Source organism: Coregonus clupeaformis, chromosome 40 (genome assembly GCF_020615455.1).
Source record: "Coregonus clupeaformis isolate EN_2021a chromosome 40, ASM2061545v1, whole genome shotgun sequence".
NCBI classification, from domain to species: Eukaryota; Metazoa; Chordata; class Actinopteri; order Salmoniformes; family Salmonidae; genus Coregonus; species Coregonus clupeaformis.
The window spans coordinates 2,843,084-2,870,879 of NC_059231.1; the positions used below are offsets into that span (position 1 = coordinate 2,843,084).

The 27,796-nt window shown below is 40.2% G+C and overlaps 2 protein-coding genes across 5 annotated transcripts; one reads left to right on the forward strand and one right to left on the reverse strand.

Annotated features, from left to right (window-relative positions):
• Nucleotides 1-939: 939 nt before the first annotated feature.
• Nucleotides 940-2,152, reverse strand: LOC121565690 (zinc finger BED domain-containing protein 4-like). The gene is made up of 2 exons (XM_041876195.2): nucleotides 1,760-2,152; nucleotides 940-1,549 (listed from the first exon to the last, which is right to left on the reverse strand). Exons 1-2 carry the CDS (start codon nucleotides 2,143-2,145, stop codon nucleotides 940-942), a joined length of 996 nt encoding a protein of 331 aa, XP_041732129.2. The 5' UTR covers nucleotides 2,146-2,152.
• A 3,625-nt stretch (nucleotides 2,153-5,777) lies between these two features.
• Nucleotides 5,778-19,384, forward strand: LOC121565693 (major histocompatibility complex class I-related gene protein-like). 4 transcript variants are annotated; one of them, XM_045212048.1, is made up of 11 exons: nucleotides 5,778-5,875; nucleotides 9,436-9,693; nucleotides 9,801-10,076; nucleotides 10,490-10,810; nucleotides 11,137-11,193; nucleotides 11,420-11,458; nucleotides 11,991-12,023; nucleotides 12,156-12,194; nucleotides 18,574-18,748; nucleotides 18,930-18,973; nucleotides 19,116-19,384. In XM_045212048.1, the coding sequence occupies exons 1-10, from the start codon at nucleotides 5,863-5,865 to the stop codon at nucleotides 18,949-18,951; spliced, it is 1,233 nt and encodes a 410-aa protein (XP_045067983.1). In that variant the 5' UTR covers nucleotides 5,778-5,862; the 3' UTR covers nucleotides 18,952-18,973; nucleotides 19,116-19,384. The 4 variants fall into 4 exon arrangements, with proteins under 4 accessions (XP_045067983.1, XP_045067984.1, XP_045067986.1 ...); XM_045212049.1 differs by lacking the exon at nucleotides 12,156-12,194 and adding an exon at nucleotides 14,996-15,034; XM_045212051.1 differs by lacking the exon at nucleotides 9,801-10,076.
• Nucleotides 19,385-27,796: the final 8,412 nt, after the last annotated feature.

Genomic DNA, 27,796 nt, shown 5'->3' on the forward strand with positions numbered 1-27,796 from the left:
TCATAGGAGGCAAAAAATCTCAGGTCATCTCTGTTCGAGCATGTGGTATCTATCTATCTATCTATCTATCTATCTATCTATCTATCTATGTGTGTATATATATGTATATGTGTATATATATGTATATGTGTATATATATGTATATATATGTGTGTATGTATATATATATATATAAATATATATATATATATATATATAAATATATGTATGTATGTATATATATGTATGTATATGTATATATAAATATATGTATGTATGTATATATATGTATGTATATGTATGTATATAAATATATATATGTATGTATGTATATATGTATGTATATGTATGTATGTATGTGTATATATTAGGGCTGTCAAATGATTAAAAATTTTTATCAAATTAATCAGAATTTTCAGTGGATTAATCATGATTAATCACTATTTGCAATTACACCTGAATCCTAACCATTTTTTTTCTGAAATGCATACCAAAAGATAAATAACAGGACACAGATACATAATTTTCATATTATGTCTGTTTATTAACACAGCCAAATAATGGTGTTTTAAATCAAGCTGAAACATACTACACACCATAATATTTGTCTTTGTAATGTTCCATCACTTCCTCTTTGGCATTCCTCTTAACCAGGATGTACAATTTACAGTATTCAATTGAACAGAAAGCAATAAATGTAGTCAAATCATAACAGTGACCTACCACATTTTTGCACAATTTGAGTCATCTGTGGAAAAAAACATTTTCAATAAAACTTTTAAATCAAACCAAAGAACAATCTTTTACCTTTTCCTCCATTCTTTAATCCAGTTGCTCAAAAATCCAGTTGCTAACTACTATAACATGTTGCACTGAAACTGGTCTTTTGTTTGAACATCACCTTTCAAATCTACTGAGCTTCATCATCTTTCAGCCAGTTGCTGAGGCAAACTAACTTGTTCACATTTTCTGAAAGTAAAGCTGACCTTTCTTGTTCACAATGTGACCTGCAACTGAGAAAAGTCGTTCACAGGGAACAGTGGTTGCAGGAGTGGCTAGATATTTGTGAGCTAGTGAGGCCAGCTTCTCATGGGCTCCTGAATGAGATGCCCACCACCTCAAGGGGCAGTCCTCCAATTTAATGGTGGGCTCTGCTCTGTACCTCTGTATGGCAGGTTGGACCTCTTCATCTTCTGATTCTGAATCTGAGCCCATTTGCAGAAGGCTGATTTTCTTCCTGGGTGGCCCATCATCATGTGTCTGTGAAGACCTTCTGGGTGATTCTTGTTGCAGCATCCCTTCAAGTGTGGTCCACACCTCTTCCCTGTCTGTCTTGGGCAGGCATTTCAAGTCTTTGAAACGAGGATCCAAAACTGTAGCAATCTGGAGCCATGCATTGTTGAGCTGTTCTTGACGGGATGCTAGGTCCTCCTTGAACTTGGTCTTGAATCTCACCACATATGCAGGGTCCTCATCACAGGCTTCCATCTTGAGACGCAAGTGGCAGAGAGAAGGTAGTACCACAGAACAGGAGACATAGGCCTCTCCACCCAGGAGCTCAGTTACATACCTACGCACACAAACACACACATGCACACAGAGACAGTGTATTATTAGAACAGTGGTTATCAACATATTATTATTATTATTATTATTATTATTATTATTATCATCATCATCATTTTTTACATAGATACATGTTATTGATATTTGACTTGGTTTAATTCATTCCAGAAAATAATCAAAGCGATGTTATTTGATAAGTTACAGACTGATTTACCTGCATGGCTCTAGAAGTGTCTCCAGCCTCTGCAGTTTATCCCACTCTGCTGCGGTCGGCAAAACGAGTTTGTGCTCCTGATTGTCCAGGGCTGCGATGACAGCCTCTTTATTTCTGCTCACGCGCTTGACCATTTCCAGCGTCGAATTCCAACGTGTTGGAACATCCTGGATCAATGGCTCTTGCTTCTTTCCCAGGCTGACTTGTTGTGCTTGAAGCTCCGCAGCATTTGCTGGGCTGTGCTTAAAATGACCGACAACTTTGCGAGCCTTGGCCAAAGCATTTACAAAGCCGCTGTCAGCAAGACTCACTGTGACACTTCTCTGCACCATGTGAGCGACACAGTTCATGTGTTCATAGCGTGTAAGTCGAATTGCGGCAACCATGTTGCGCGCACTGTCAGTCCATTTTGCTATTGTGTTGGTCAAATTATCTGAGGTTGATTTTGTTAATTGCCTGCAAACATTCAGCGTGGTCTGGCGCAAACCACTTGCTGAATCTGACGGCCCAGCAAACGCATGTTTGGCGTTGACATGGTACTTCAAGCTTGAACAGCTCCGGTGAAATTGAAACTCCTTCTTACAAATCTTGCAAATAACCTTGTACTTGTTAACTGTACCATCATCATTCTTTTTATATTTGAATCCGTCAATAGGCTCACCTTGCTCCATCTCGCCTCTAGCTCCCAACCACTTTCCTGACCTGAATAATTTGTCACACTGCGCATGCGTGAAATGCGTTAAAAAAATTGACGTAATTAACAGCAAACAACTAATTAACGTCGTTAACGCGCTATTTTTGACAGCCCTAGTATATATATATATATATATATGTATATGTATATATAATTTTTATATATGTGTATATATATGTGTATGTATGTATATGTACAATATCTGACAGTAAAGTACATTTTTGAAGCTGTGGTGGTTCTGTAATAGTTGACTGTTTTACACACATTATTTATTTTATTATGACACCACTATATCCTCAAAATAAGTAGCCAGTGAGTGTGTGGTTATTCATTTTAAATTCCTCCCCTCAGTCTCAAGACTGCAAGAGTCTTTACGCAGAGTCAATGCAGAGGGAGTCTACATGAGACGTCTGAGGCTGCGTGTATTAAGGCGGCGGCAGTATTTTGTTCCTGGCCCAAACTCTTTGTGGCATATAGATGGCCACCATAGCTTATCAGGTCAGTGATATTAGCAGATAAACAATGCATCTTTCTATATGTTTCATTACAATTGTTATACAATAAAGTTATATTTTTTCATGTGTTTGCAACAGGTGGAGATTTGTTGTCCACGGTGGGGTGGATGGATTCAGTCGTTTAGTGGTCTACCTGACTGTGGCCGGCAATAATAGAGCTCATACGGTCTTACAGAGCTTTATCGCCGCTGTTGAGCAGTATGGGCTGCCATCAAAGGGTACGGTCTGACAAAGGGGGGAGAATGCAGATGTAGCAGAATTCATGATCAGAAGCAGAGGTACCGACAGGAATTCACACATCACAGGCAGAAGTGTCCACAATCAGCGGTAAAGAAATATGTTTGGCAACTAGGCTCACACAACTAACATACTAGTTGAATGTACTTTAGCATATGTCATAAATTAACAATTTCTCAATTTTATCCTAAACACAGAATAGAGAGGATGTGGAGAGATGTTTATGAACATGCCCTGGACCTCTTCTATCAGATCTTTACTTCATTGGAAGATCAGGAGACACTGAATCCAGACAATGAAGTCCATCTTTTCGCTCTGCACCGGATTTTCCTTCCACTGGTTCAGCAAAGCCCCTCGACTCTTTTCGAGATGCTTGGAACTTCCACGGTCTTAGAACTGAAAGGAATCAGTCACCACAGCAACTCTGGAGAAGTTACAGAGAGCAAGGCCCTGAGGAGGATCCTACTGAGGTTAACAATGAACTTTAAACACTTTCTTAAAATTGTTTCCCCAAAGGAATTATGGGAGAAAAAAATGGTGCTAAATGTGATACTTTAAATGAAACATTTACTATAGATTATTGTCTCTTTAAAATCTCCCGAGCTTTTTAAAGATCAACCTGTGAGCTGTAGTTTCTACAGTGCATACTATGCAAAGCTGTATTATTTTAAAAAACGGAATAAGTAACATTTCATTTCTCACTGCCTTGGTGACCAAAAATAACAATCTTGTGTAAGGACATGTCAAACTAGTTTTAAGTACAAGACTGATTATGCTTGTCATCCATTCAGGTTCCTGAAGAATATGGGATCGATTGGAACGGACCTCACTGCCTTCATCGAGGCACTGTGTCAGTCCCCGAGGTTCAGCTGGCCCGTGAGCTCTCAGATGAAGAGGTTGCAATTTTGCCAGCTCCAGGAGTTTCTGTTACTGATGCACTTAGACTATATGTAGAGACTGTGGAAGTGTTATCAAGAATCTTAGACTGATGTCCAACCCATGTTTTTATTTGTTGTGTTAGAACAAGCAAGGAAAAACTGAAAGTTTACTTTCCTTTTTAAAAAGAAAGGAAAAAAAGCTGTTTCTTTGAAGCTTCCTGTCTCATTATGGTCCACAGAATGACTAACATGAATGCTGTACTGTTAGCACTGAAGGTGCAGAACAGTTTGATTTTAGTAAATGGAAGAAAAAAAAGTAAACTACTGCACAGTGTGTTAATGTTTTCAAAGACACTGAACTTGTGTCAATTCATCTGAACTGTGTATGCATTGACAATAGGGCTGGGCAATATGGAGAAAATCAAATATCACATTTTTGACCTAACACCTTGATGTCGATATTGCAACGATATTGTAAGGTTGACAATTGGTGCATTCACAAAATATCTTCCACATTTAGATTTCGGATAAATAACTATCATATTGTGGATATAATGACTAAGTGGTAAAAGGCAAATAATATAACAGCTAGAACAGTCTGGTAAGTTCAGAAAATGACATCACTTTACTGTAATGCAGCATTTGAAACCAGGAAAAGACTAAACTTACCATGTAACGATATTACACTTCTTCAAAATCTAATGGTGCTTTTCCATTACATGGTACCTACTCGCCTCGCCTCGCCTTTTTTGGTTTTCCATTACGAAAAAAAGTACCTGGTACCTGCTAACATATACTTTTTTTTAGCACCTGCTCAGTCGAGGTTCCAAGCGAGCTGAGGCGAGCCGAGAAGGTAACTTTTAGACATTTTGTCCTGCACCTCACACAGCGTCTCAACATTGGGGCTAGCAGGACCGAGTCTTCTCTTGATTTTTAGCCGTTGCAATGAAAGTTCTGTTTAACCGTGTAACTAAACCAACGTAGAGGTGAATAGCGCCACCCAGTGTATTGGAATGTGTTCAGTAGCTCTGCATCAATCCATTATCCGGAATTGATTTGTCTTGGCTTGATGCAGAGGGTAACCAATCAGGCGTTAGGTTCCGCCTACCAACTTTTGATGGGTCAGTTTGACAGTTTTAAGTAATTCAGGAAGCACTCCAACGCAGGACCATGAAATGTAAATGTAAATAGTGAAATTATTATATATGTATTTTACATAAAATGAATCGGTATTTTAATTAATTAATGACACATTTAATAACACATTTATGTATTTAATTCTAATTTTAATTAATTAATGACACATTTAAGTAATTATTTAATGGTGTATTTATTTATTTAATTGTGGCACTTTTAGTCCTCCATACAAAACAGGCCACTTTAGACTTCTAAGGCAAGCGCACTCATTGTTGAAAGAAATGTACCTTTTCTTGTAGCTAAATCTCTTAACACTAGGCTACAATCACCTGCCCTGGATATCTTACTAAATTACCGTGGCACAATATTACTCAATTTATAAGTCAATGAAACCATTTTTTAAATCTTCAGTATAGCCTATTGTGTCTTTCAACGTGATCTCTCGAAGTTACGTTCACTTACAACCGGCACCTGTACAGTTTACCTAGATATAAGTGATGATGAGTACAACTGGATTTTTCAACCAATCACGCGTGTCCAAAGTTGATCTCGTTCCCTTAAATTGTTTTGCTTCGATTGAGGTATCAAGTTTCAATTAGGATTGTTCATATTTCTACCATATTGGTAACGTATTGGATTCTCATGACATGCGCAGGTCAGTTTTTTTTTTTTCTCACTCAAGAGGTATAAATATAAATATTTAGTCTATTCCTTGATTTGAAAGCATGTGACCTATAATTAGTGTACCAAGGTACTGGATGTACAAAAGGCCCTACTGTCCAGTGGACATACCAATTCATTATATGTAATCATTGATTCTTGAAGAATACCATTCTTCATAAAGTTAATTACCGTCTTACCCCGATAGGCTATACCTGCATTTCAAGGCTGTGGTCCATTGTTTCCATTTGTTTTTGTAAACCAACATACCAGATATCAAAGTAGGACTCAGTTGTCAAAAGGCTTACCATCTTCACTGTTATGCTGCTAGTGCTACCATGATTTTAATAGGTCATTATGAGTGTGTTTACATCCATTAAATTATACAACTTAATTTTACGTCTTCTGTCTGAATAGAGAAACAGATTTGGCATTATTTATATTTTCTAGGAGGCAAAAAAACATGGAGCCTACACAAAACAGGCTACTTAAGACATATAAGTCAAGGACACACATTGTGTAAAGAAATGTAAGAAATGTGATTGTTTTGCATCGGCGTATCAAGTTACTGCTAGGACTAGGCTATTTCTGATAGTTTCAAAATACGGTTGTTCATATTTTTACATGGTTGGTATTCCCATCACATGCGCAGGTGAGTATTTTTGTTCCCACGAAGGGTACATAACATATTGAAATATATAGCTACATATTGAAATATATAGCCTACCCCATGATTTGAAAGAACGTGACCTATAAATAGGTATGTGCAATAGGCCTAGACCAACAGTCTAATAGACATTTATATTAATTAACAATATTTAATCATTGATTCTTGAACACATGCCTCATAAGTACAACGGCCTTACCCCATTAGACTGTACCTCAAATATAAGCCCTGGACAAACACACCTGATTCAACTGGTCAACTAATCATCAAGCCCTCAATGAGTTGAATGAGGTGCGTTTGTCCAGGGCTACAACGACAATGTATACTGTTGGGGGTACTGGAGGACCAGGGTTGGGAAACACTGACCTAAAATAGGCTGTGCTCCATTGTTTTTGTAAACACACAATGTTACAAGGTCAAGTTTTAGTTGTCACTTGCACCAGCACAATGAAATGCTTGACTTTCTTGCCCTACCCAACAATGGCGTATTCAATATCAAAAAGTAGAACTAATAACAACAAAATCTCTAGACATACTCAATAAAAGAGGAAGCTACAGTATATGCCAGTATCACATTTACAATGTGCAGGGATACTGAGGTAAATATGGACATGTAGGCATGGATTATTAATAACAATAATACTACTAATAAACAGTATGGCAGAAGTGGTGTAACTGTGTGTAAGAATGTCAGTGAAGGTATGTATACCTGATATCAATGGCCCAGGTTTTAACAGTTCAACTGGTAGGTCATAAATGGCCTGTTCACTGTTATGCCACTAGTGCTACCATGATTATTATACTGTTATACCACTAGTGATACCATGATTATTATTCTGTTATACCACTAGTGCTACCATGATTATTATTCTGTTATACCACTAGTGCTACCATGATTATTATACTGTTATACCACTAGTGCTACCATGATTATTATACTGTTATACCACTAGTGCTACCATGATTATTATTATGTTATACCACTAGTGCTACCATGATTATTATTATGTTATACCACTAGTGCTACCATGATTATTATTCTGTTATGCCACTAGTGCTACCATGATTATTATTCTGTTATACCACTAGTGCTACCATGATTATTATTCTGTTATACCACTAGTGCTACCATGATTATTATTCTGTTATACCACTAGTGCTACCATGATTATTATTCTGTTATGCCACTAGTGCTACCATGATTATTATTCTGTTATGCCACTAGTGCTACCATGATTATTATTCTGTTATACCACTAGTGCTACCATGATTATTATACTGTTATACCACTAGTGCTACCATTATTATTATACTGTTATACCACTAGTGCTACCATGATTATTATTCTGTTATGCCACTAGTGCTACCATGATTATTATTCTGTTATACCACTAGTGCTACCATGATTATTATTCTGTTATGCCACTAGTGCTACCATGATTATTATACTGTTATGCTACTACAGCTACCATGATTATTATTCTGTTATGCCACTAGTGCTACCATGATTATTATACTGTTATGCCACTAGTGCTACCATGATTATTATACTGTTATACCATTAGTGCTACCATGATTATTATTCTGTTATGCCACTAGTGCTACCATGATTATTATTCTGTTATACCACTAGTGCTACCATGATTATTATTCTGTTATGCCACTAGTGCTACCATGATTATTATTCTGTTATGCCACTAGTGCTACCATGATTATTATACTGTTATACCACTAGTGCTACCATTATTATTATACTGTTATACCACTAGTGCTACCATGATTATTATTCTGTTATGCTACTAGTGCTACCATGATTATTATTCTGTTATGCCACTAGTGCTACCATGATTATTATACTGTTATACCACTAGTACTACCATGATTATTATTCTGTTATGCCACTAGTGCTACCATGATTATTATACTGTTATACCACTAGTGCTACCATAATTATTATACTGTTATACCACTAGTGCTACCATGATTATTATACTGTTATGCCACTAGTGCTACCATGATTATTATACTGTTATGCCACTAGTGCTACCATGATTATTATTATGTTATACCACTAGTGCTACCATGATTATTATTCTGTTATACCACTAGTGCTACCATGATTATTATACTGTTATGCTACTACAGCTACCATGATTATTATACTGTTATACCACTAGTGCTACCATGATTATTATTCTGTTATACCACTAGTGCTACCATGATTATTATACTGTTATGCTACTACAGCTACCATGATTATTATACTGTTATGCCACTAGTGCTACCATGATTATTATACTGTTATGCCACTAGTGCTACCATGATTATTATTCTGTTATACCACTAGTGCTACCATGATTATTATTCTGTTATACCACTAGTGCTACCATGATTATTATTCTGTTATGCCACTAGTGCTACCATGATTATTATACTGTTATGCCACTAGTGCTACCATGATTATTATTCTGTTATACCACGTGCTACCATGATTATTATTCTGTTATACCACTAGTGCTACCATGATTATTATACTGTTATACCACTAGTGCTACCATTATTATTATACTGTTATACCACTAGTGCTACCATGATTATTATTCTGTTATACCACTAGTGCTACCATGATTATTATACTGTTATGCCACTAGTGCTACCATGATTATTATACTGTTATACCACTAGTGCTACCATGATTATTATTCTGTTATCCCACTAGTGCTACCATGAATATTATTCTGTTATACCACTAGTGCTACCATGATTATTATTCTGTTATACCACTAGTGCTACCATGATTTCAATAAGTAATTGTGTGTGTTTATGTAACAGGATTGCTTCCGTTTCCATCCATTAATTTATACCTGTGCTTGTGATTTTTTTTCTAGCTACCCATTCCCTGAAATATTTCTACACAGCGCTCCAACAATCTACTGGCCTTCCAGAGTTCAGCACTGTTGCGTATTTGGATAAGCAACCAATTTATTTATATGACAGCTCTACAATGGAAGTGGTAGCTCGACAGGAGTGGGTAAAAGGAGCTGTGGATGCAGACTTCTGGAGAAGAAATACACAACTTCTTATGGACACTGAGAAGGTGTTCAAAACCAACATGGACACTGCAAGAGCACGCTTCAACCAGACAAGTTAGTAGGCCATCATCAGAACATGTTTTGATAGATAGCTAACAGTAAACACTCATTGAACACTGAAGGATCAATGTTATTATGTTGGTTTCCTGGTTTCCTTTTAGGTGCCCTTGCATTGCAGAAAATGTATAGCTGTGAGTGGAATGAGGAAACTAATGCTATAGATGGAGATGAACTGTATGGATATGGAGGAGAGGACTACCTGACATTTGATCTGGAGCAAGAAAGATGGATTGCACCTGTTCAGCAGGGATTAAACACCAAAATGAAGTGGGATGCTGATGGTCCTAAGCTTAAAGCCAAAACTCAATATCTAACCCATACCTGTATTGAATGGCTGAAGAATTATGTTTCTAATCAAAGCATGTGGGATAGGAAAGGTATTATTAAGACTTAATTCGTTTTTTGCACAATTTGAGTGGGTTTACTATTTCTATGTCTTGGAAATTCTAATGACGTGTACATACTGTTAGATTATTGAAACATGCAGTCAGTGTTGTTGACTTGTCCAGTAGCCATCATCTGTGGAATAGTGTACAGCCAGATGCTGTCATCTGAATAAGTAAATACACTCTGTAGAGGTGTATATATTTGATCAATATCCTGATGTTTGTATATTTGATCAATATCCTGATGTTTGTATATTTGATCAATATCCTGATGTTTGTATATTTGATCAATATCCTGATGTTTGTATATTTCATCAATATCCTGATGTTTGTATATTTGATCAATATCCTGATGTTTGTATATTTGATCAATATCCTGATGTTTGTATATTTGCTTTCCACAGTCCCACCGCAGGTATCTTTGCTTCAGAAAGAACCCTCCGATCGTGTGACCTGCCATGCAACAGGCTTCTATCCAGACGCTACCATGATATTTTGGAGAAGAGATGGAGTAGAGATCCATGATGATGTGGAGCATGAAGAGACCCTGCCTAACGGGGATGGGACGTATCAGAAGAGAACCCATCTCACTGTGTCCCCTGAAGACCTACAGAAGCACGACTACACATGCACTGTCCAACACGTTAGCGATGATGTGGTTCTGTCTGCTAACAGGAACAGCATTTGCAGCAACAGCAGGAAATGCAACAGCAGCAATACTCAAAGTTAGTAGTTCTCCTATTATCCAAATCAGTTCTCAAGGACCCTGGGAATCCAGGTTTTTGTTTCTAAATGTTACATCTAAATGTTATGTTCTAGACTTTTATTCATCAATTAGCAAACCAGTTGTATACGACAGCCTCTTTTCAAATGTGCATTCTTAGGGGCTGCTGTGAAGTGATGTTGTGACCCTCTGAACCCTAGAGTCTGATGCGTTTTAATCACGATTTAACACAACTTGATTAATTATCTAATCGATGTCTTCCTAATAGTGTGATGTTAGTCTTGAAATCAAATGTATTCACATTGAGCAATTCTTCTTTGATCTCAGGGCTGTACATCTCCATCATCATTGTCTCAGTGGTCTTTGCATTGGTCATCCTTGTTGGTATGTCAAGCCCTCTTCACCGCCATAGACACCAGCAGACACACAAATGTGGCAACAACTAAAACATCCAGTGCATCAGTACATTTTAATGTCAATAACACACAACACCATAGTGTTAGATGTATTTAGTTTAGTCATTGAAATGATTGAAACAGATTGATATGATTTAGATTACCGATGATGAGGAAAAAACTAACTGCCACATCTTTTTCTCCTATTATCCAAGTGGTTTTCATAAAGATAAAGAAGTTCCGCAACGGAAAAGGTAAGTTCCCACCTATTCTTTTAACCACTATATATCCCTGTTGATAATACTGCAAAATGAGGGGTTTCAAACTACTGTACTCAATGAGAGGTTTCTAACTACTGTACTCAATGAGAGGTTTCTAACTACTGTACTCAATGAGAGGTTTCAAACTACTGTACTCAATGAGGGGTTTCTAACTACTGTACTCAATCAGGGGTTTCTAACTACTGTACTCAATGAGAGGTTTCTAACTACTGTACTCAATGAGAGGTTTCTAACTACTGTACTCAATGAGAGGTTTCTAACTACTGTACTCAATGAGAGGTTTCTAACTACTGTACTCAATGAGAGGTTTCTAACTACTGTACTCAATTGCTGCAGTGTCTACTAAACAATACAGTGATCATTATATTTTATTTAACAAATATTCTTACATTTAACTCTTTGTTTATTGGACTAACATTCATTTTCATTATTACACAGGGAAAGGTTAGTCAGTTTTCAAATTATGAAGGCTGTTATAACATTAATCTTTCTACTGTCTTTCTAGAACAAACGTCTGAAAAGGAAAAACAATGTGCAAGTGAGTACTGAACTGTGTTGCGCTGTACGCAATAGAGGAGTGAATCCTTTACGAAGGATTTTATATCAATCAGTAACCTGAAAAGGTGAGGTGGAAGTTATTGTGAAATGTTCATTTTTTTCCGATTCTCAGCAAGTCTCCTGGAGAAGGGTGTTCTTCTGCTCAACGATGGTGAGTGTTCAGATTTCTCTTTTACTAAAACTTCATGGGGGGTTTCTAACTACTGTACTCAATGAGAGGTTTCTAACTACTGTACTCAATGAGAGGTTTCTAACTACTGTACTCAATGAGCGGTTTCTAACTACTGTACTCAATGAGGGGTTTCTAACTACTGTACTCAATGAGAGGTTTCTAACTACTGTACTCAATGAGAGGTTTCTAACTACTGTACTCAATGAGAGGTTTCTAACTACTGTACTCAATGAGAGGTTTCTAACTACTGTACTCAATGAGAGGTTTCTAACTACTGTACTCAATGAGAGGTTTCTAACTACTGTACTCAATGAGAGGTTTCTAACTACTGTACTCAATTGCTGCAGTGTCTACTAAACAATACAGTGATCATTATATTTTATTTAACAAATATTCTTACATTTAACTCTTTGTTTATTGGACTAACATTCATTTTCATTATTACACAGGGAAAGGTTAGTCAGTTTTCAAATTATGAAGGCTGTTATAACATTAATCTTTCTACTGTCTTTCTAGAACAAACGTCTGAAAAGGAAAAACAATGTGCAAGTGAGTACTGAACTGTGTTGCGCTGTACGCAATAGAGGAGTGAATCCTTTACGAAGGATTTTATATCAATCAGTAACCTGAAAAGGTGAGGTGGAAGTTATTGTGAAATGTTCATTTTTTTCCGATTCTCAGCAAGTCTCCTGGAGAAGGGTGTTCTTCTGCTCAACGATGGTGAGTGTTCAGATTTCTCTTTTACTAAAATTAATGGGGGGTTTCTAACTACTGTACTCAATGAGAGGTTTCTAACTACTGTACTCAATGAGAGGTTTCTAACTACTGTACTCAATGAGGGGTTTCTAACTACTGTACTCAATGAGAGGTTTCTAACTACTGTACTCAATGAGGGGTTTCAAACTACTGTACTCAATGAGAGGTTTCTAACTACTGTACTCAATGAGAGGTTTCTAACTACTGTACTCAAGGAGAGGTTTCTAACTAGTGTACTCAATGAGAGGTTTCTAACTAGTGTACTCAATGAGAGGTTTCTAACTACTGTACTCAATGAGGGGTTTCTAACTACTGTACTCAATGAGGGGTTTCTAACTACTGTACTCAATGAGGGGTTTCTAACTACTGTACTCAATGAGGGGTTTCTAACTACTGTACTCAATGAGAGGTTTCTAACTACTGTACTCAAGGAGAGGTTTCTAACTAGTGTACTCAATGAGAGGTTTCTAACTAGTGTACTCAATGAGAGGTTTCTAACTACTGTACTCAATGAGAGGTTTCTAACTACTGTACTCAATGAGGGGTTTCTAACTACTGTACTCAATGAGGGGTTTCCAACTACTGTACTCAATGAGGGGTTTCTAACTACTGTACTCAATGAGGGGTTTCTAACTACTGTACTCAATGAGAGGTTTCTAACTACTGTACTCAAGGAGAGGTTTCTAACTAGTGTACTCAATGAGAGGTTTCTAACTACTGTACTCAATGAGAGGTTTCAAACTACTGTACTCAATGAGAGGTTTCTAACTACTGTACTCAATGAAGGGTTTCGAACTACTGTACTCAATGAGAGGTTTCGAACTACTGTACTCAATTGCTGCAGTGTTTACTAAACAATACAGTGATCATTATTTTTTATTTAACAAATATTCTTACATTTAACTCTTTGTTTATTGGACTAACATTCATTTTAATTATTACACAGGCAAAGGTTAGTCAGTTTTCTAATTCTGAAGGCTGTTATAACATTAATCTTTCTACTGTCTTTCTAGAACAAACGTCTGAAAAGGAAAAACAATGTGCAAGTGAGTACTGAACTGTGTTGCGCTGTACGCAATAGAGGAGTGAATCCTTTACGAAGGATTTTATATCAATCAGTAACCTGAAAAGGTGAGGTGGAAGTTATTGTGAAATGTTCATTTTTTTCCGATTCTCAGCAAGTCTCCTGGAGAAGGGTGTTCTTCTGCTCAACGATGGTGAGTGTTCAGATTTCTCTTTTACTAAAACTTCATGGGGGGTTTCTAACTACTCTACTCAATGAGAGGTTTCTAACTACTGTACTCAATGAGAGGTTTCTAACTACTGTACTCAATGAGAGGTTCAACTACTGTACTCAATGAGGGGTTTCTAACTACTGTACTCAATGAGGGGTTTCTAACTACTGTACTCAATGAGAGGTTTCTAACTACTGTACTCAATGAGGGGTTTCTAACTACTGTACTCAATGAGGGGTTTCAAACTACTGTACTCAATGAGAGGTTTCTAACTACTGTACTCAATGAGGGGTTTCTAACTACTGTACTCAATCAGGGGTTTCTAACTACTGTACTCAATGAGGGGTTTCTAACTACTGTACTCAATGAGAGGTTTCAAACTACTGTACTCAATGAGAGGTTTCTAACTACTGTACTCAATGAGAGGTTTCAAACTACTGTACTCAATTGCTGCAGTGTCTACTAAACAATACAGTGATCATTATATTTTATTTAACAAATATTCTTACATTTAACTCTTTGTTTATTGGACTAACATTCATTTTCATTATTACACAGGGAAAGGTTAGTCAGTTTTCTAATTCTGAAGGCTGTTATAACATTAATCTTTCTACTGTCTTTCTAGAACAAACGTCTGAAAAGGAAAAACAATGTGCAAGTGAGTACTGAACTGTGTTGCGCTGTACGCAATAGAGGAGTGAATCCTTTACGAAGGATTTTATATCAATCAGTAACCTGAAATGGTGAGGTGGAAGTTATTGTGAAATGTTCATTTTTTCCGATCCTCAGCAAGTCTCCTGGAGAAGGGTGTTCTTCTGCTCAACGATGGTGAGTGTTCAGATTTCTCTTTTACTAAAACTTCATGGTAAGACAGAAGTTATTTTATGTTTAAATCTCAGTGGACTCAAGTATGACCCTTCGGCAGTAAAGAATTTCAGTCTGGCAGTTGTTTCCCTTCTCATTAAGAGTATAATTTGAGGAGTTGAACGTTAAAGACCTTTGCAAAAATTATGTAAATAATCCGTCAAGGCATTTCCTCCATTACTGATTGAAATAAAACATTTAAAAAAAACATGTATTTCCCCCTAGCAAAACCTGCCACGTTGTCACGATCGTCTGGGTAAAGAGTGGACCAAGGCGCAGCGTGTGAAACGAACATGACTTTAATTAGTTAAAGCACAAGTACAAACAAAACACGATCGTGAAGTCCACAGTAACACTGACTGAACACGGAACAAAAACCCACAACAACAAGGTGAAAACAGACAATTTAAATATGGCTCCCAATCAGAGACAACGAGCCAACAGCTGACACTCGTTACCTCTGATTGGGAGTCACTCATTCAACCTAAGAAATACAACCACATAGAACAACCCAACCAAACAGAACACAACGAAACGAACACACCCTGGCTCAACATACAAAGTCCCGGAGCCAGAGCGTGACAGTACCCCCCCCTAAAGGCGCGGACTGCGACCGCGCCTCAAAACCCCAAACAGGGGAGGGCTGGGTGGGCATTCTCCTCGGAGGCGGCTCCGGCTCCGGGCTTGACCACCACCCTTCCACAATCCCCCCGTAGCGCCCCCGGTCCGGTCTGACCCCGCTGGCTGGATCTGGACCGGACATAGACGGAGCGGATTGCTCAAACTCCGTAGTGGAGTAGCTGACCTGATCAGGCACCGGACTGACGACGCGCACCCCTGGCTTGGCGCGTGAGGCAGGAACGGACCGGACCTGGCTGACGATACGCACCCTTGGCTTGGTGCGTGGAGCCGGAACGGACCTCACCCGGCTGACGACTCGCATCCTTGGCTTGGTGCGAGTAGCAGGAATGGGCTGGATCAGGCTGACGACTCGCACCCTTGGCTTGGTGCGAGTAGCAGGAACGAGCTGGACCAGGCTGATGACTCGCACCCCAGGCTTGGTGCGAGTGGCAGGAACAGGCCGGGTCGGGCTGGCGACGCGCACCGTATACTTGGTGCGAGTGGCAGGAACAGGCCGGGTCGGGCTGGCGACGCGCACCGTATACTTGGTGCGGGTGGCAGGAACAGGCCGGACCGGGCTGGCGACGCGCACCGTAGGTTTGGTGCGAGTGGCAGGAACAGGCCGGGTCGGGCTGGCGACGCACACCGTAGGCTTGGTGCGTGGAGCAGGGACAGGCCGGGCTGGGCTGGCGACGCACACCGTAGGCTTGGTGCGTGGAGCAGGGACAGGCCGGGCTGGGCTGGCGACGCACACCGTAGGCTTGGTGCGTGGAGCAGGGACAGGCTGGGCTGGCGACGCACACCGTAGGCTTGGAGCGTGGAGTAGGAACAGGCCGGGCTGGGCTGTCGACGCACACCGTAGGCTTGGTGCGTGGAGCAGGGACAGGCCGGGCTGGGCTGGCGACGCACACCGTAGGCTTGGTGCGTGGAGCAGGGACAGGCCGGGCTGGGCTGGCGACGCACACCGTAGGCTTGGAGCGTGGAGTAGGAACAGGCCGGGCTGGGCTGTCGACGCACACCGTAGGTTTGGTGCGTGGAGCAGGGACAGGCCGGGCTGGGCTGGCGACGCACACCGTAGGCTTGGTGCGTGGAGCAGGGACAGGCCGGGCTGGGCTGGCGACGCACCCCGTAGGCTTGGTGCGTGGAGTAGGAACAGGCCGGACCGTACTGGGAACACACACCACTGGCCTTAAACGGGGATCAGGAACGGGCCGGACCGGACTGGCAATACACCCGACCTCTCGCCGTGCCTCAACTACTTCCTTCCCTCCTCTCGCCAATGGCTCCCGTAATCCGGTGGCCTTCTCTCCACGTCTCCCATTACGCCCTGTGACAGCCTCCTGCTGCCCAGTCGCCCAAGCCGTGTGCCCCCCCCTAAAAATTTTCTGGGGTTGCCTCTCGTCCCTCTGACGCTGACACTGCTTACGCCGTTGCTCCTCTCCTGCCTGGGTCTCCCCCTTCATAGCCCTCCGGTACCGGACGGCCTCCTCCTCGGTAATCTGCCCCCAACCGAGGAGGACATCCACAAGCGTCACCTCCTGCGTGTGTTCCTGGACACGCTGCTTGGTCCTTTTATGGTGGGTTTTTCTGTCACGATCGTCTGGGTAAAGAGTGGACCAAGGCGCAGCGTGTGAAACGAACATGACTTTAATTAGTTAAAGCACAAGTACAAACAAAACACGATCGTGAAGTCCACAGTAACACTGACTGAACACGGAACAAAAACCCACAACAACAAGGTGAAAACAGACAATTTAAATATGGCTCCCAATCAGAGACAACGAGCCAACAGCTGACACTCGTTACCTCTGATTGGGAGTCACTCATTCAACCTAAGAAATACAACCACATAGAACAACCCAACCAAACAGAACACAACGAAACGAACACACCCTGGCTCAACATACAAAGTCCCGGAGCCAGAGCGTGACACACGTGGAGAGTTATTGTCAGTGATAATACATTTTTATATTGATAAGTGACCCCACTCGTATGTTTTCAATCTACTTTGCGTACTTGAAACCTGGGAAATTGAAGCAGAGATGTATCAAATCCAGACTCATCAATATGACATCACCATACACTGTTGGGAGCATAGATATATGGTCTGTGGTGGAGAGACTTCATACGTCACCCAACTGCTCTGGTGATGTTGTATCGCTAAGTCTTCCATTAATGCGTTCATGTTTAAATGTCCCCAGTATCAGCAAGGAAAGTAGAAACTGATGTGATTTTCACAGTTTAATGTTAAAATAAGAAATATGCTGCTTTTCAGTGAGTCAACCAGCTGATGCTCTCCAGTGCACGACTCAAGAGACCACTTTAAGAAGTTTAATTCCTGTATTTGTATAGCTTCATAGTCGGGGTTGAAAACGGGTTCTTCAATGAACAATCTGAAACCAGTCTATGAATGCAAATTCATCTAAATGTCACTTTAATGCACCGATGACTTGATGCAAGGTATTTTGTGGACCTGAAGACACTGTCAAGTTTTGAGTTTATTGATCATCCAGACCTCTTACATGTTCTTAAAAACGAACCTAAGTCTACATGGTGGCCTCTCCTCCCCCAGAAATTACTTTCAGTTTGTTGTTTGTTTATCCACACATCACAAGTACAAAGAAGGTGAAGCGTAATTGTGGAGGGTGACAGAGAGAAAAAACGTAGCTTGTGGGAGGGATCTTACTCACATTTACATGCACACAACACTGTGATTATTGTCAATAGATTATGGTCATATACAGGATATGCTGTTTACATGCAATGAAAAAGATTATTCGACTAATATTTTAGTGCAATCCATTTTTAAAGTAAATAATCTTCTGCTGTTTTAAGGTGTATTTTGTTCTGGAAAGTTCAGGATGAATGTTTATGTATTTAAGGTTCTGACAGAACGTCCAACAGAAACAGAACAGTTTACTCTGAGTCTTCCTGCTCTGCCGACTCTGGCGGCTCTGCCGACTCTGGCGACTCTGGCGGCTCTGCCGACTCTGGCGGCTCTGCCGACTCTGGCGGCTCTGCCGACTCTGCCGACTCTGGCGGCTCTGCCGACTCTACGTAAGTATCCATTATGTTGCGATCCTTTTATTGTATAATACCAGCATGTAAAGTAAATGTATTGAATCCTGTGTGACAGATGAACTTGTGCATTGATTTTGTACATGGAGATAACTGTCTAAGTGCTGTGCTTTGTTCTCTAATTACTATTTTTTTTTTTTTGATCTTTGCTTTCCCCTAGAAAGCCTCTTATCAAGAAATAACATTAAAAAGGATGGAAAACAAGTAAGTTGGAATCTGCTTAACATCTCATTTGCTGTATGTTCTTGAATAGTTTTGATATTCTTTAATGACATGAATCTGCATTAATAACATACATCTGCTAATAGTGCTGATAGTATGTTCTCTTTCCTATGTTTTTGTCTAGGCCAACTGCAGTTGGAGTGTCTTCTTTCGTGATCTTGGAGACCTCAATTATCCGTGGAGTTGCAAACTATATCAGAGGGTTTGGAATTTGTGAATTCAGTATATTGGCTACCATCCAAAGCTCTCAAAGTACTAATGTACGCACAAAAAAGACAACTTCCTGATATTAGGGCTGGCACAATTGTCATATAGCCGTGTAACCGACAATGAAATCAAATCAAATCAAATTTTATTTGCCACATGCGCCGAATACAACAGGTGTAGACTTTACAGTGGAATGCTTACTGACAAGCGCTTAACCAACAATGCATTTTTTCTTTTAAAAATAGTAAAATTTAAATTTAAAAAACATGTCAATTAAAATAAAATAAAAGCAAATACCTGAAGAGCAGCAGTAAAATAAAATAACAGAAGGGAGGCTATATACATTATGGACCATAACCGTGAACCAATCGTCTTAATACATTCATTTTAGGAGAAGGGGGATTCTACTTTATATTCAAAAACATATAGTTTAACCAATATACGTTTTTAATTTTTAAATGAAGTGGGTAAAGTTGGCAATCATTTTACAAGCAAAACAACACGGTCAGGAGTAGAAGATTCCTTTCCAAAAGTTCCAAGCGGTCAAAACCGTATGTTTTTGTGACAAGGGTGTCACCAAAGCTGTGTTGTATTTATTAGGTAAGTCATAGTTTATTTTCAAAGATGCATTACAAGGTTAAAAAAAATCATGACAATGAATCATTACCCCAAATTCCATAATGCTCACAGCCCTTCCTGATACATTTATTTTAAGTAAATCAGGGAAGCGTCAGAAGTAAGTAGTGTATATTGTTGCGGCCTTAACCCCAATACCAGGAATGGGAATATATAGGGACAGTAGTGGAGTTAGTGATTGACAGATCTGCTTAGAGGGCTCGAGGTCTGCTTAGAGCAATGATTTTCACATTTGGGTCGTGGGAGGTTTTGAATGGGTCGTGGGTGACGGAGTAAAAAAACAACAACATTTGGAAGTAAAGTGTTTCTAAATATTGTATATAACTATCATGAATGGAACAAAAGTAATTTGACAATCCACATTCTAGCCTCGGAAATCCCAGACCTATTCTGGAACATTGTTACATTTGTTGTAGGCAACCCGTCTGTCTGCCTGTAGGGAGACTATCCACACTCCATTTTCATCTGTTTTCAGATCAGTTACCTAGTCTCACCTATAGGCCTTTGTAGTAGTACTATATTTTTAGGTGTGCATGCAAAGCAATGCACAACACTAGGTTTCCTACATACTCATATTATTTTTATTGTTATTTGATTTATTTGGCTCGCTCTAGCGCTTAAACAATTGAAGTTATTAACACGAAACCAACTTCCAAATGTGCAGATTGGCCCAACTCGGGTTGCTTGAGAAAATATGTTTGATGGCATTTATACTTTTTGAACTATATAACAATATTGTAAATCAGCTCCGATGCATGTCAATGGGGGGGAAACGGGCCGTAGACTTGAATGCTAAAAAGATTATTGCAATTTGTACACATATCTCCTCTTTCACCGTTTATGTTATCAACTGCCCCAAATGAGGTTGCTTGAGCCTTTCTTTCAGATAGCATTTATACTTCTTGAACTACAACAATATTTAAATGAGCTCCCAATGCATTTTAATGGCAATAAAAATGCCATAGACTTACATGGGGGGAATGTTGAAATGTAGCTCCTCCTACACCATTAAGCTGTCAATTTATACTTTTCATACTATAAGCATCTAATTTGCAGACATTACCATGGGTTTGAATTAGAACCACAGTAACACAGTGGTAGCTATTTAAAATGGTCCTGCTCCTTGGCCAGTTAAGCTATAAGACCAACAGTTAAACATTCATGCTATCCTAACTTCAAATTCTTTAAGATCTTAATCAGTTAGGATAGCATGAATGTTTAAACGTTGGTCTTATAGCTTAACTGGCCAAGGAGCAGGACCATTTTAAATAGCTACCACTGTGTTACTGTGGTTCTAATTCAAACCCATGTTAATGTCTGCAAATTATAATTATATAAATGAACTATGATTATATACATTTGCATAAAATAAATCAGTAACTCTTGAACTGTTCAAGTTAGACACCAAACCAGCTTTCTCATGTTCAGGCTATCCTAGATTCAAATTCTTTAAAACGTATAACTATAATTATAGACATTTGCATAAAACAACAAATTATATAAATTAACTATGATTATATACATTTGCATAAAATAAATCACCAACAGTAACCCTTGAACTGTTCAAGCTACATTCACCAAACCAATTTTCAGTATGTAGGTTAATGTGTTCTTGGGAAGCCTAACATGTTGTACATGTCTTATAGTAATATGCCTATGTAGGTAAGACAGGGTGTACTGTATGTCTTATAGTAATATGCCTATGTAGGTAAGACAGGGTGTACTGTATGTCTTATAGTAATATGCCTATGTAGGTAAGACAGGGTGTACTGTATGTCTTATAGTAATATGCCTATGTAGGTAAGACAGGGTGTACTGTATGTGGTATAGTAATATGCCTATGTAGGTAAGACAGGGTGTACTGTATGTCTGATAGTAATATGCCGGTGTAGGTAAGACTGGGTGTACTGTATGTCTTATAGTAATATGCCGGTGTAGGTAAGACAGGTGAATTGTGCTGAATTGTAAGCAATGAGCTACTTACTGTGAGAGTGTCTGGGAAATAATTGTACTTTATTCTTCTTTCCAGTTTTAACTGTTGTTGTATTTATCAGGAACATATTTTGTATTTTCGTGTTAGAATGAATGGGGACGTAAATTTCCCTATTCTGTTACATTTATATGCTTGTGATATACTTTTATGTGATTACCTTTACATTTTAACGCATATCTACGGTGATACACCTTGAATCTAGCCCTAAGAGTCTGTCACTTTAAACAGGCAAGTTTGTACTCATAAGGTAACTCAATCTTTTAACGTTGACGTGTTTTGACATTAACTCAGGGAGACCCCTGCTGGAGAAATACTGCAACTTATCATTTATTTTCACAAATAATAAAGATGTTATTGCATTGCTAAAGGTTGTGGGTTTGATTCCCGCTGGGGACAAATATACTAAAATGTATGCAGTTACTGTACTGTAAGTTACTTTGTATTTAAGTGTCTACTAAATGTCATATGTTTGTTTCTCTATAACAATTAGAGGTCACATTAACAACATTTAAATAATCAGTGTAGTAAACACATCTAAATAACTGGCCAGACTTGCTGCTACTAACCAGAAGACAGATGAGGAGTAATATATACACTACCAGTCAAAAGTTTGGACACACCTACTCATTCAAGGGTTTTTCTTTATTTTTACTATTTTCTACATTGTAGAATAATAGTGAAGACATCAAAACTATGGAATAACACATATGGAATCATGTAGTAACCAAAAAAGTATATTTTAGGTTCTTCAAAGTAGACACATTTTGCCTTGATGACAGCTTTGTACACTCTTGGCATAGCGCCACACATCTCCGTCGCATAGAGTTGATCAGGCTGTTGATTGTGGCCTGTGGAAGGTTGTCCCACTCCTCTTTAATGGCTGTGCGAAGTTGCTGGATATTAGCGGGTACTGGAACACGCTGTCAAACACGTCGATCCAGAGCATCCCAACCATGCTCAATGGGTGACATGTCTGGTGGGTATGCAGGCCATGGAAGAACTGGGACATTTTCAGTTTCCAGGAATTGTGTAAATATCCTTGTGACATGGGGGCGTGCATTATCATGCTGAAACATGAGGTGATGGCGGTGGATGAATGGCACGACAATAGGCCTCAGGATCTCGTCACAGTATCTCTGCATTTAAATTGCCATCGATAAAATGCAATTGTGTTTGTTGTCCATAGCTCATGCCTGCCCATACCATAACCCCACCGCCACCATTGGGCACTCTGTTCACAACGTTGACATCAGCAAACCACTAGCCCAGAAGACGCCATATACGTGGTCTGCTGTTGTGAGGTTGGACGTACTGCCAAATTCTTTAAAACGATGTTGGAAGCAGCTTATGGTAGAGAAATGAACATTAAATTCTCTGGCAACAGCTTTGGTGGAAATTCCTGCATTCAACATGCCAATTGCACGCTCCCTCAAAACTTGAGACATCTGTGGCATTGTGTTGTGTGACAAAACTGCACATTTTAGAGTGGCCTTTTATTGTCCCCAGCACAAGGTGCACCTGTGTAATGATCGTGCTGTTTAATCAGCTTCTTGACATGCCACACGTGTCAGGTGGATGGATTATCTTGGCAAAGGATAATGGGATTAAGGTCTGGGGAGTTTCCTGGCAATTGACCCAAAATGTCGATGTTTTGTTCCCCGAGCCACTTAGCTATCACTTTTGCCTTATGGCAAGGTGCTCCATCATGCTGGAAAAGGCATTGTTCGTCACCAAACTGTTCTTGGATGGTTGGGAGAAGTTGCTCTCGGAGGATGTGTTGGTACCATTCTTTATGCATGGCTGTGTTAGGCAAAATTGTGAGTGAGCCCACTCCCTTGGCTGAGTAGCAACCCCACACATGAATGGTCTCAGGATGCTTTACTGTTGGCATGACACAGGACTGATGGTAACGCTCACCTTGTCTTCTCCAGACAAGCTTTTTTTCCGGATGCCCCAAACAATCAGAAAGGGGATTCATCAGAGAAAATGACTTAACCCCAGTCCTCAGCAGTCCAATCCCTGTACCTTTTGCAGAATATCAGTCTGTCCTTGATGTTTTTCCTGGATAGAAGTGGCTTCCTCGCTGCCCTTCTTGACACCAGGCCATCCTCCAAAAGTATTTGCCTCACTGTGCGTGCAGATGCACTCACACCTGCCTGCTGCCATTCCTGAGCAAGCTCTGCACTGGTGTTGCCCCGATCCTGCAGCTGAATCAACTTTAGGAGACGGTCCTGGCGCTTGCTGGACTTTCTTTTGCGCCCTGAAGCCTTCTTCACAACAATTGAACATCTCTCCTTGAAGTTCTTGATGATCCGATTAATGGTTGATTTAGGGGGCAATCTTACTAGCAGCAATATCCTTGCTTGTGAAGCCCTTTTTGTGCAAAGCAATGATGACGGCACGTGTTTCCTTGCAGGTAACCATGGTTAACAGAGGAAGAACAATGATTTCAAGCACCACCCTCCTTTTAAAGCTTCCAGTCTGTTATTCTAACTCAATCAGCATGACAGAGTGATCTCCAGCCTTGTCCTCGTCAACACTCACCTGTGTTAACAAGAGAATCACTGACATAATGGCAGGGCTGAAATGCAGTGGAAATTATTTTTTGGGATTAAGTTCATTTTCATGGCAAAGAAGGACTTTGCAATTAATTGCAATTCAGCTGATCACTCGTCATAACATTCAGGAGTATATGCAAATTGCCATCATAAAAACTGAGGCAGTAGACTTTGTGAAAATTAATATTTGTGTCATTCTCAAAACTTTTGACCACGACTTTTGTATAGTTTGTTTTAAGTAAATAGAAACTCCAGTGTGCCCACCAGAGGGCTGTGTAGCTGTTTGATACCCATCAACTCCTCTCAGTGTCTTGATGGTAGGTCAACTCAGCTCATAGGGAAGAGAGTTTGGAGTGAGTACAAGCAAATATCAGACAGATGCATGACTTGTGATGTATTAGCAGTTGTTTCTTTGTTAGAGGTGTCGGGTGCACGGTGCATAGCAATACATCTACAGGGAAATGAACTATTTCAGTATATGAGGACGAAAGAGATGGAGAGGGAAGAATTATGATCTCAGTTTCAACTGACTGTGAGAGCTGAGTGAATAGGACGTGAATGTTTGATTAATTTTAACTGTACTGGTTCTCACTCAAGGAAAACCAGCTCTGGATGAGTAACGAGACCAATGATTCAGTGCAGGAGGACTAGATGGGCTACAGGAGGAGAGATGGGCTACAGGAGGACTAGATGGGCTACAGTAGGACTAGATGGGCTACAGGAGGACTAGATGGGCTACAGGAGGAGTAGATGGGCTACAGGAGGAGTAGATGGGCTACAGTAGGAGTAGATGGGCTACAGGACATCACTGGGGCCGTGTTCCCACACATCCATGAGATCTACTTGAAATGGTGCCTGAGGAAGTCCCGCAACATCATCAAGGACCCCACACACCTCAGCAATGAGCTGTTCTCTCCCTTATCGGAGCATGAGGTCTGATACCAACAGGCTCAAAGACAGTTCCTTTCTACAAGCCATCAGACTGCTGAACACTTGAACTGGACTGACCACCTGCTCTGACTCTCCTCACCTTAGCACACACATAGTCTTGTACTGTATAACTAACCTTGTGGGGACACACAATTCAGTCCCATTCAAAATCCTATTTTCCTTAACCCTAAACCTAATTCTACCCCTAATTCTAACCTTAACCCTAAACCTAACCCTAGATCCTAACCCTGAACCTAATTCTAATCCTAGCACTTTCTAACCTTAACCCTAACCTTAACCCTAAACCTAACCCTAGATCCTAAACCTAATTCTAACCTTTAACCTAACCCTAGATCCTAACCCTAAACCTAATTCTAATCCTAGCACTTTCTAACCTTAACCCTAACCTTAACCCTAAACCTAACCCTAGATCCTAAACCTAATTCTAACCTTAAACCTAACCCTAGATCCTAACCCTAATTCTAACCTTAAACCTAACCCTAGATCCTAACGTTGACCATAACCCTAAACCTAACCTTAACACTAATCCTTACCCTAAATCCTAACCCTAAACCTAATCCTAACCCTAACCCTAGATTCTAAACCTAATCCTAACCTTAACCCCAGCTGGGTTTTTGTTTACTATTCTTGTGGAGAATTCTGTTCCCCATAAGTATAGCTAAAAACACACACACACACAATCATGCTACACACACTTCACAATTGCTGCTACCAGACTCTTATTTACTGCTGCTAATACTGCATAATTTAAACACTTGCCCTCCAATCCCCCTTTGTCTGATACATGTTTAAACGTGTTACTATAAATTGTGCCTTCCTGTATTATACTTATACTAAAATGTTTATTCTATTCTACTGAGACATTTACTTTATGTTTATATATTATTTTATTTCTTAGTGTTGTTGCATTGTCCAGAAGAAACCTGCAAATAAACATTTAGTTGGACGGTGTATACCATGTGTATCATGTACTTACGACTAATAAAACTTGAAACTTGACATTTGGTCATACTGCAATGCCTAAAATCAAATGTGTTATTTGTCATAAAACATTCACTCTTCTCTCTAATAGGGCATCAGCATAGTCTCCCTGAGCTGAGAATTGTCCTCCTGAGGAGGGATTGCCTGGAGAAGAGTCTGACAGGAAACACCATACTGGACATGAAGCTGTTTGACACCATGAGGGACGTGGAGATGTGTTAGGAGACAGAGTTTAGTGGACGGCCGGCGGGTCACCTTGGTCAGCACACCAGAACGCTGGATCCAGTACTCTGTGCAGGACCCTCTCCTTGTCCACTGCAACAAGGAAGCCAGCATGTCCATGTGTAAACCAGGTCCCCATGCCTTCGTCATGGTAATCCCTGTAAACTCACGCAAAGGCAGGAACTGGACAGTAGAGGGCCACCTCGAGCTTCTAAACCACACTGTGGAGGCACATGACACTGAGGGGCAAGTCACTAGATGAGACATGGTTTTCTCCAGGAGATGGTGGAGAATTGTGGGAATAGGTACCATTCTATAAACACCAGGTCAAACAATGCATGGGATGATGACATCACTCAGGACCCAGAGCTGCTGAGGAAGATAGATTAAATGGTGGCAGGAAACAGTGAGGGCAGTGGTCCTGGTTATGTTATCATTAATTAAAGTTTTTCAATGGCCGTTGAGGCGAAGAGGTCGGCAGAGGTCTGTGCTCCGTGGTGAGGGTCAATAAAAAATGTTTTTTTACCAAATAAATTCAGCAAAAACCTTTACCCTTACATTTTAACTGGTTCTGTGCCATATATGAAATCATGCAAATAGATTATGTTATCTAAAATAATAAGGGACTACCATAGGAGCTGCCGCAGGGGGCATGGCTGGCTCTGTGAGGACTCCACTAAGGGTAACAACAGGGACTGCTATAGAAGCTGGGTCTGTGAGGGCTCCACTAAGGGTAACAACAGGGACTGCTATAGAAGCTGGCTCTGTGAGGGCTCCACTAAGGGTAACAACAGGGACTGCTATAGAAGCTGGGTCTGTGAGGGCTCCACTAAGGGTAACAACAGGGACTGCTATAGAAGCTGGGTCTGTGAGGGCTCCACTAAGGGTAGAAACAGGGACTGCTATAGAAGCTGGGTCTGTGAGGGCTCCACTAAGGGTAGAAACAGGGACTGCTATAGAAGCTGGGTCTGTGAGGACTCCACTAAGGGTAACAACAGGGACTGCTATAGAAGCTGGGTCTGTGAGGGCTCCACTAAGGGTAGAAACAGGGACTGCTATAGAAGCTGGCTCTGTGAGGGCTCCACTAAGGGTAACAACAGGGACTGCTATAGAAGCTGGGTCTGTGAGGGCTCCACTAAGGGTAGAAACAGGGACTGCTATAGAAGCTGGCTCTGTGAGGGCTCAACTAAGGGTAGAAACAGGGACTGCTATAGAAGCTGGCTCTGTGAGGACTCCACTAAGGGTAACAACAGGGAC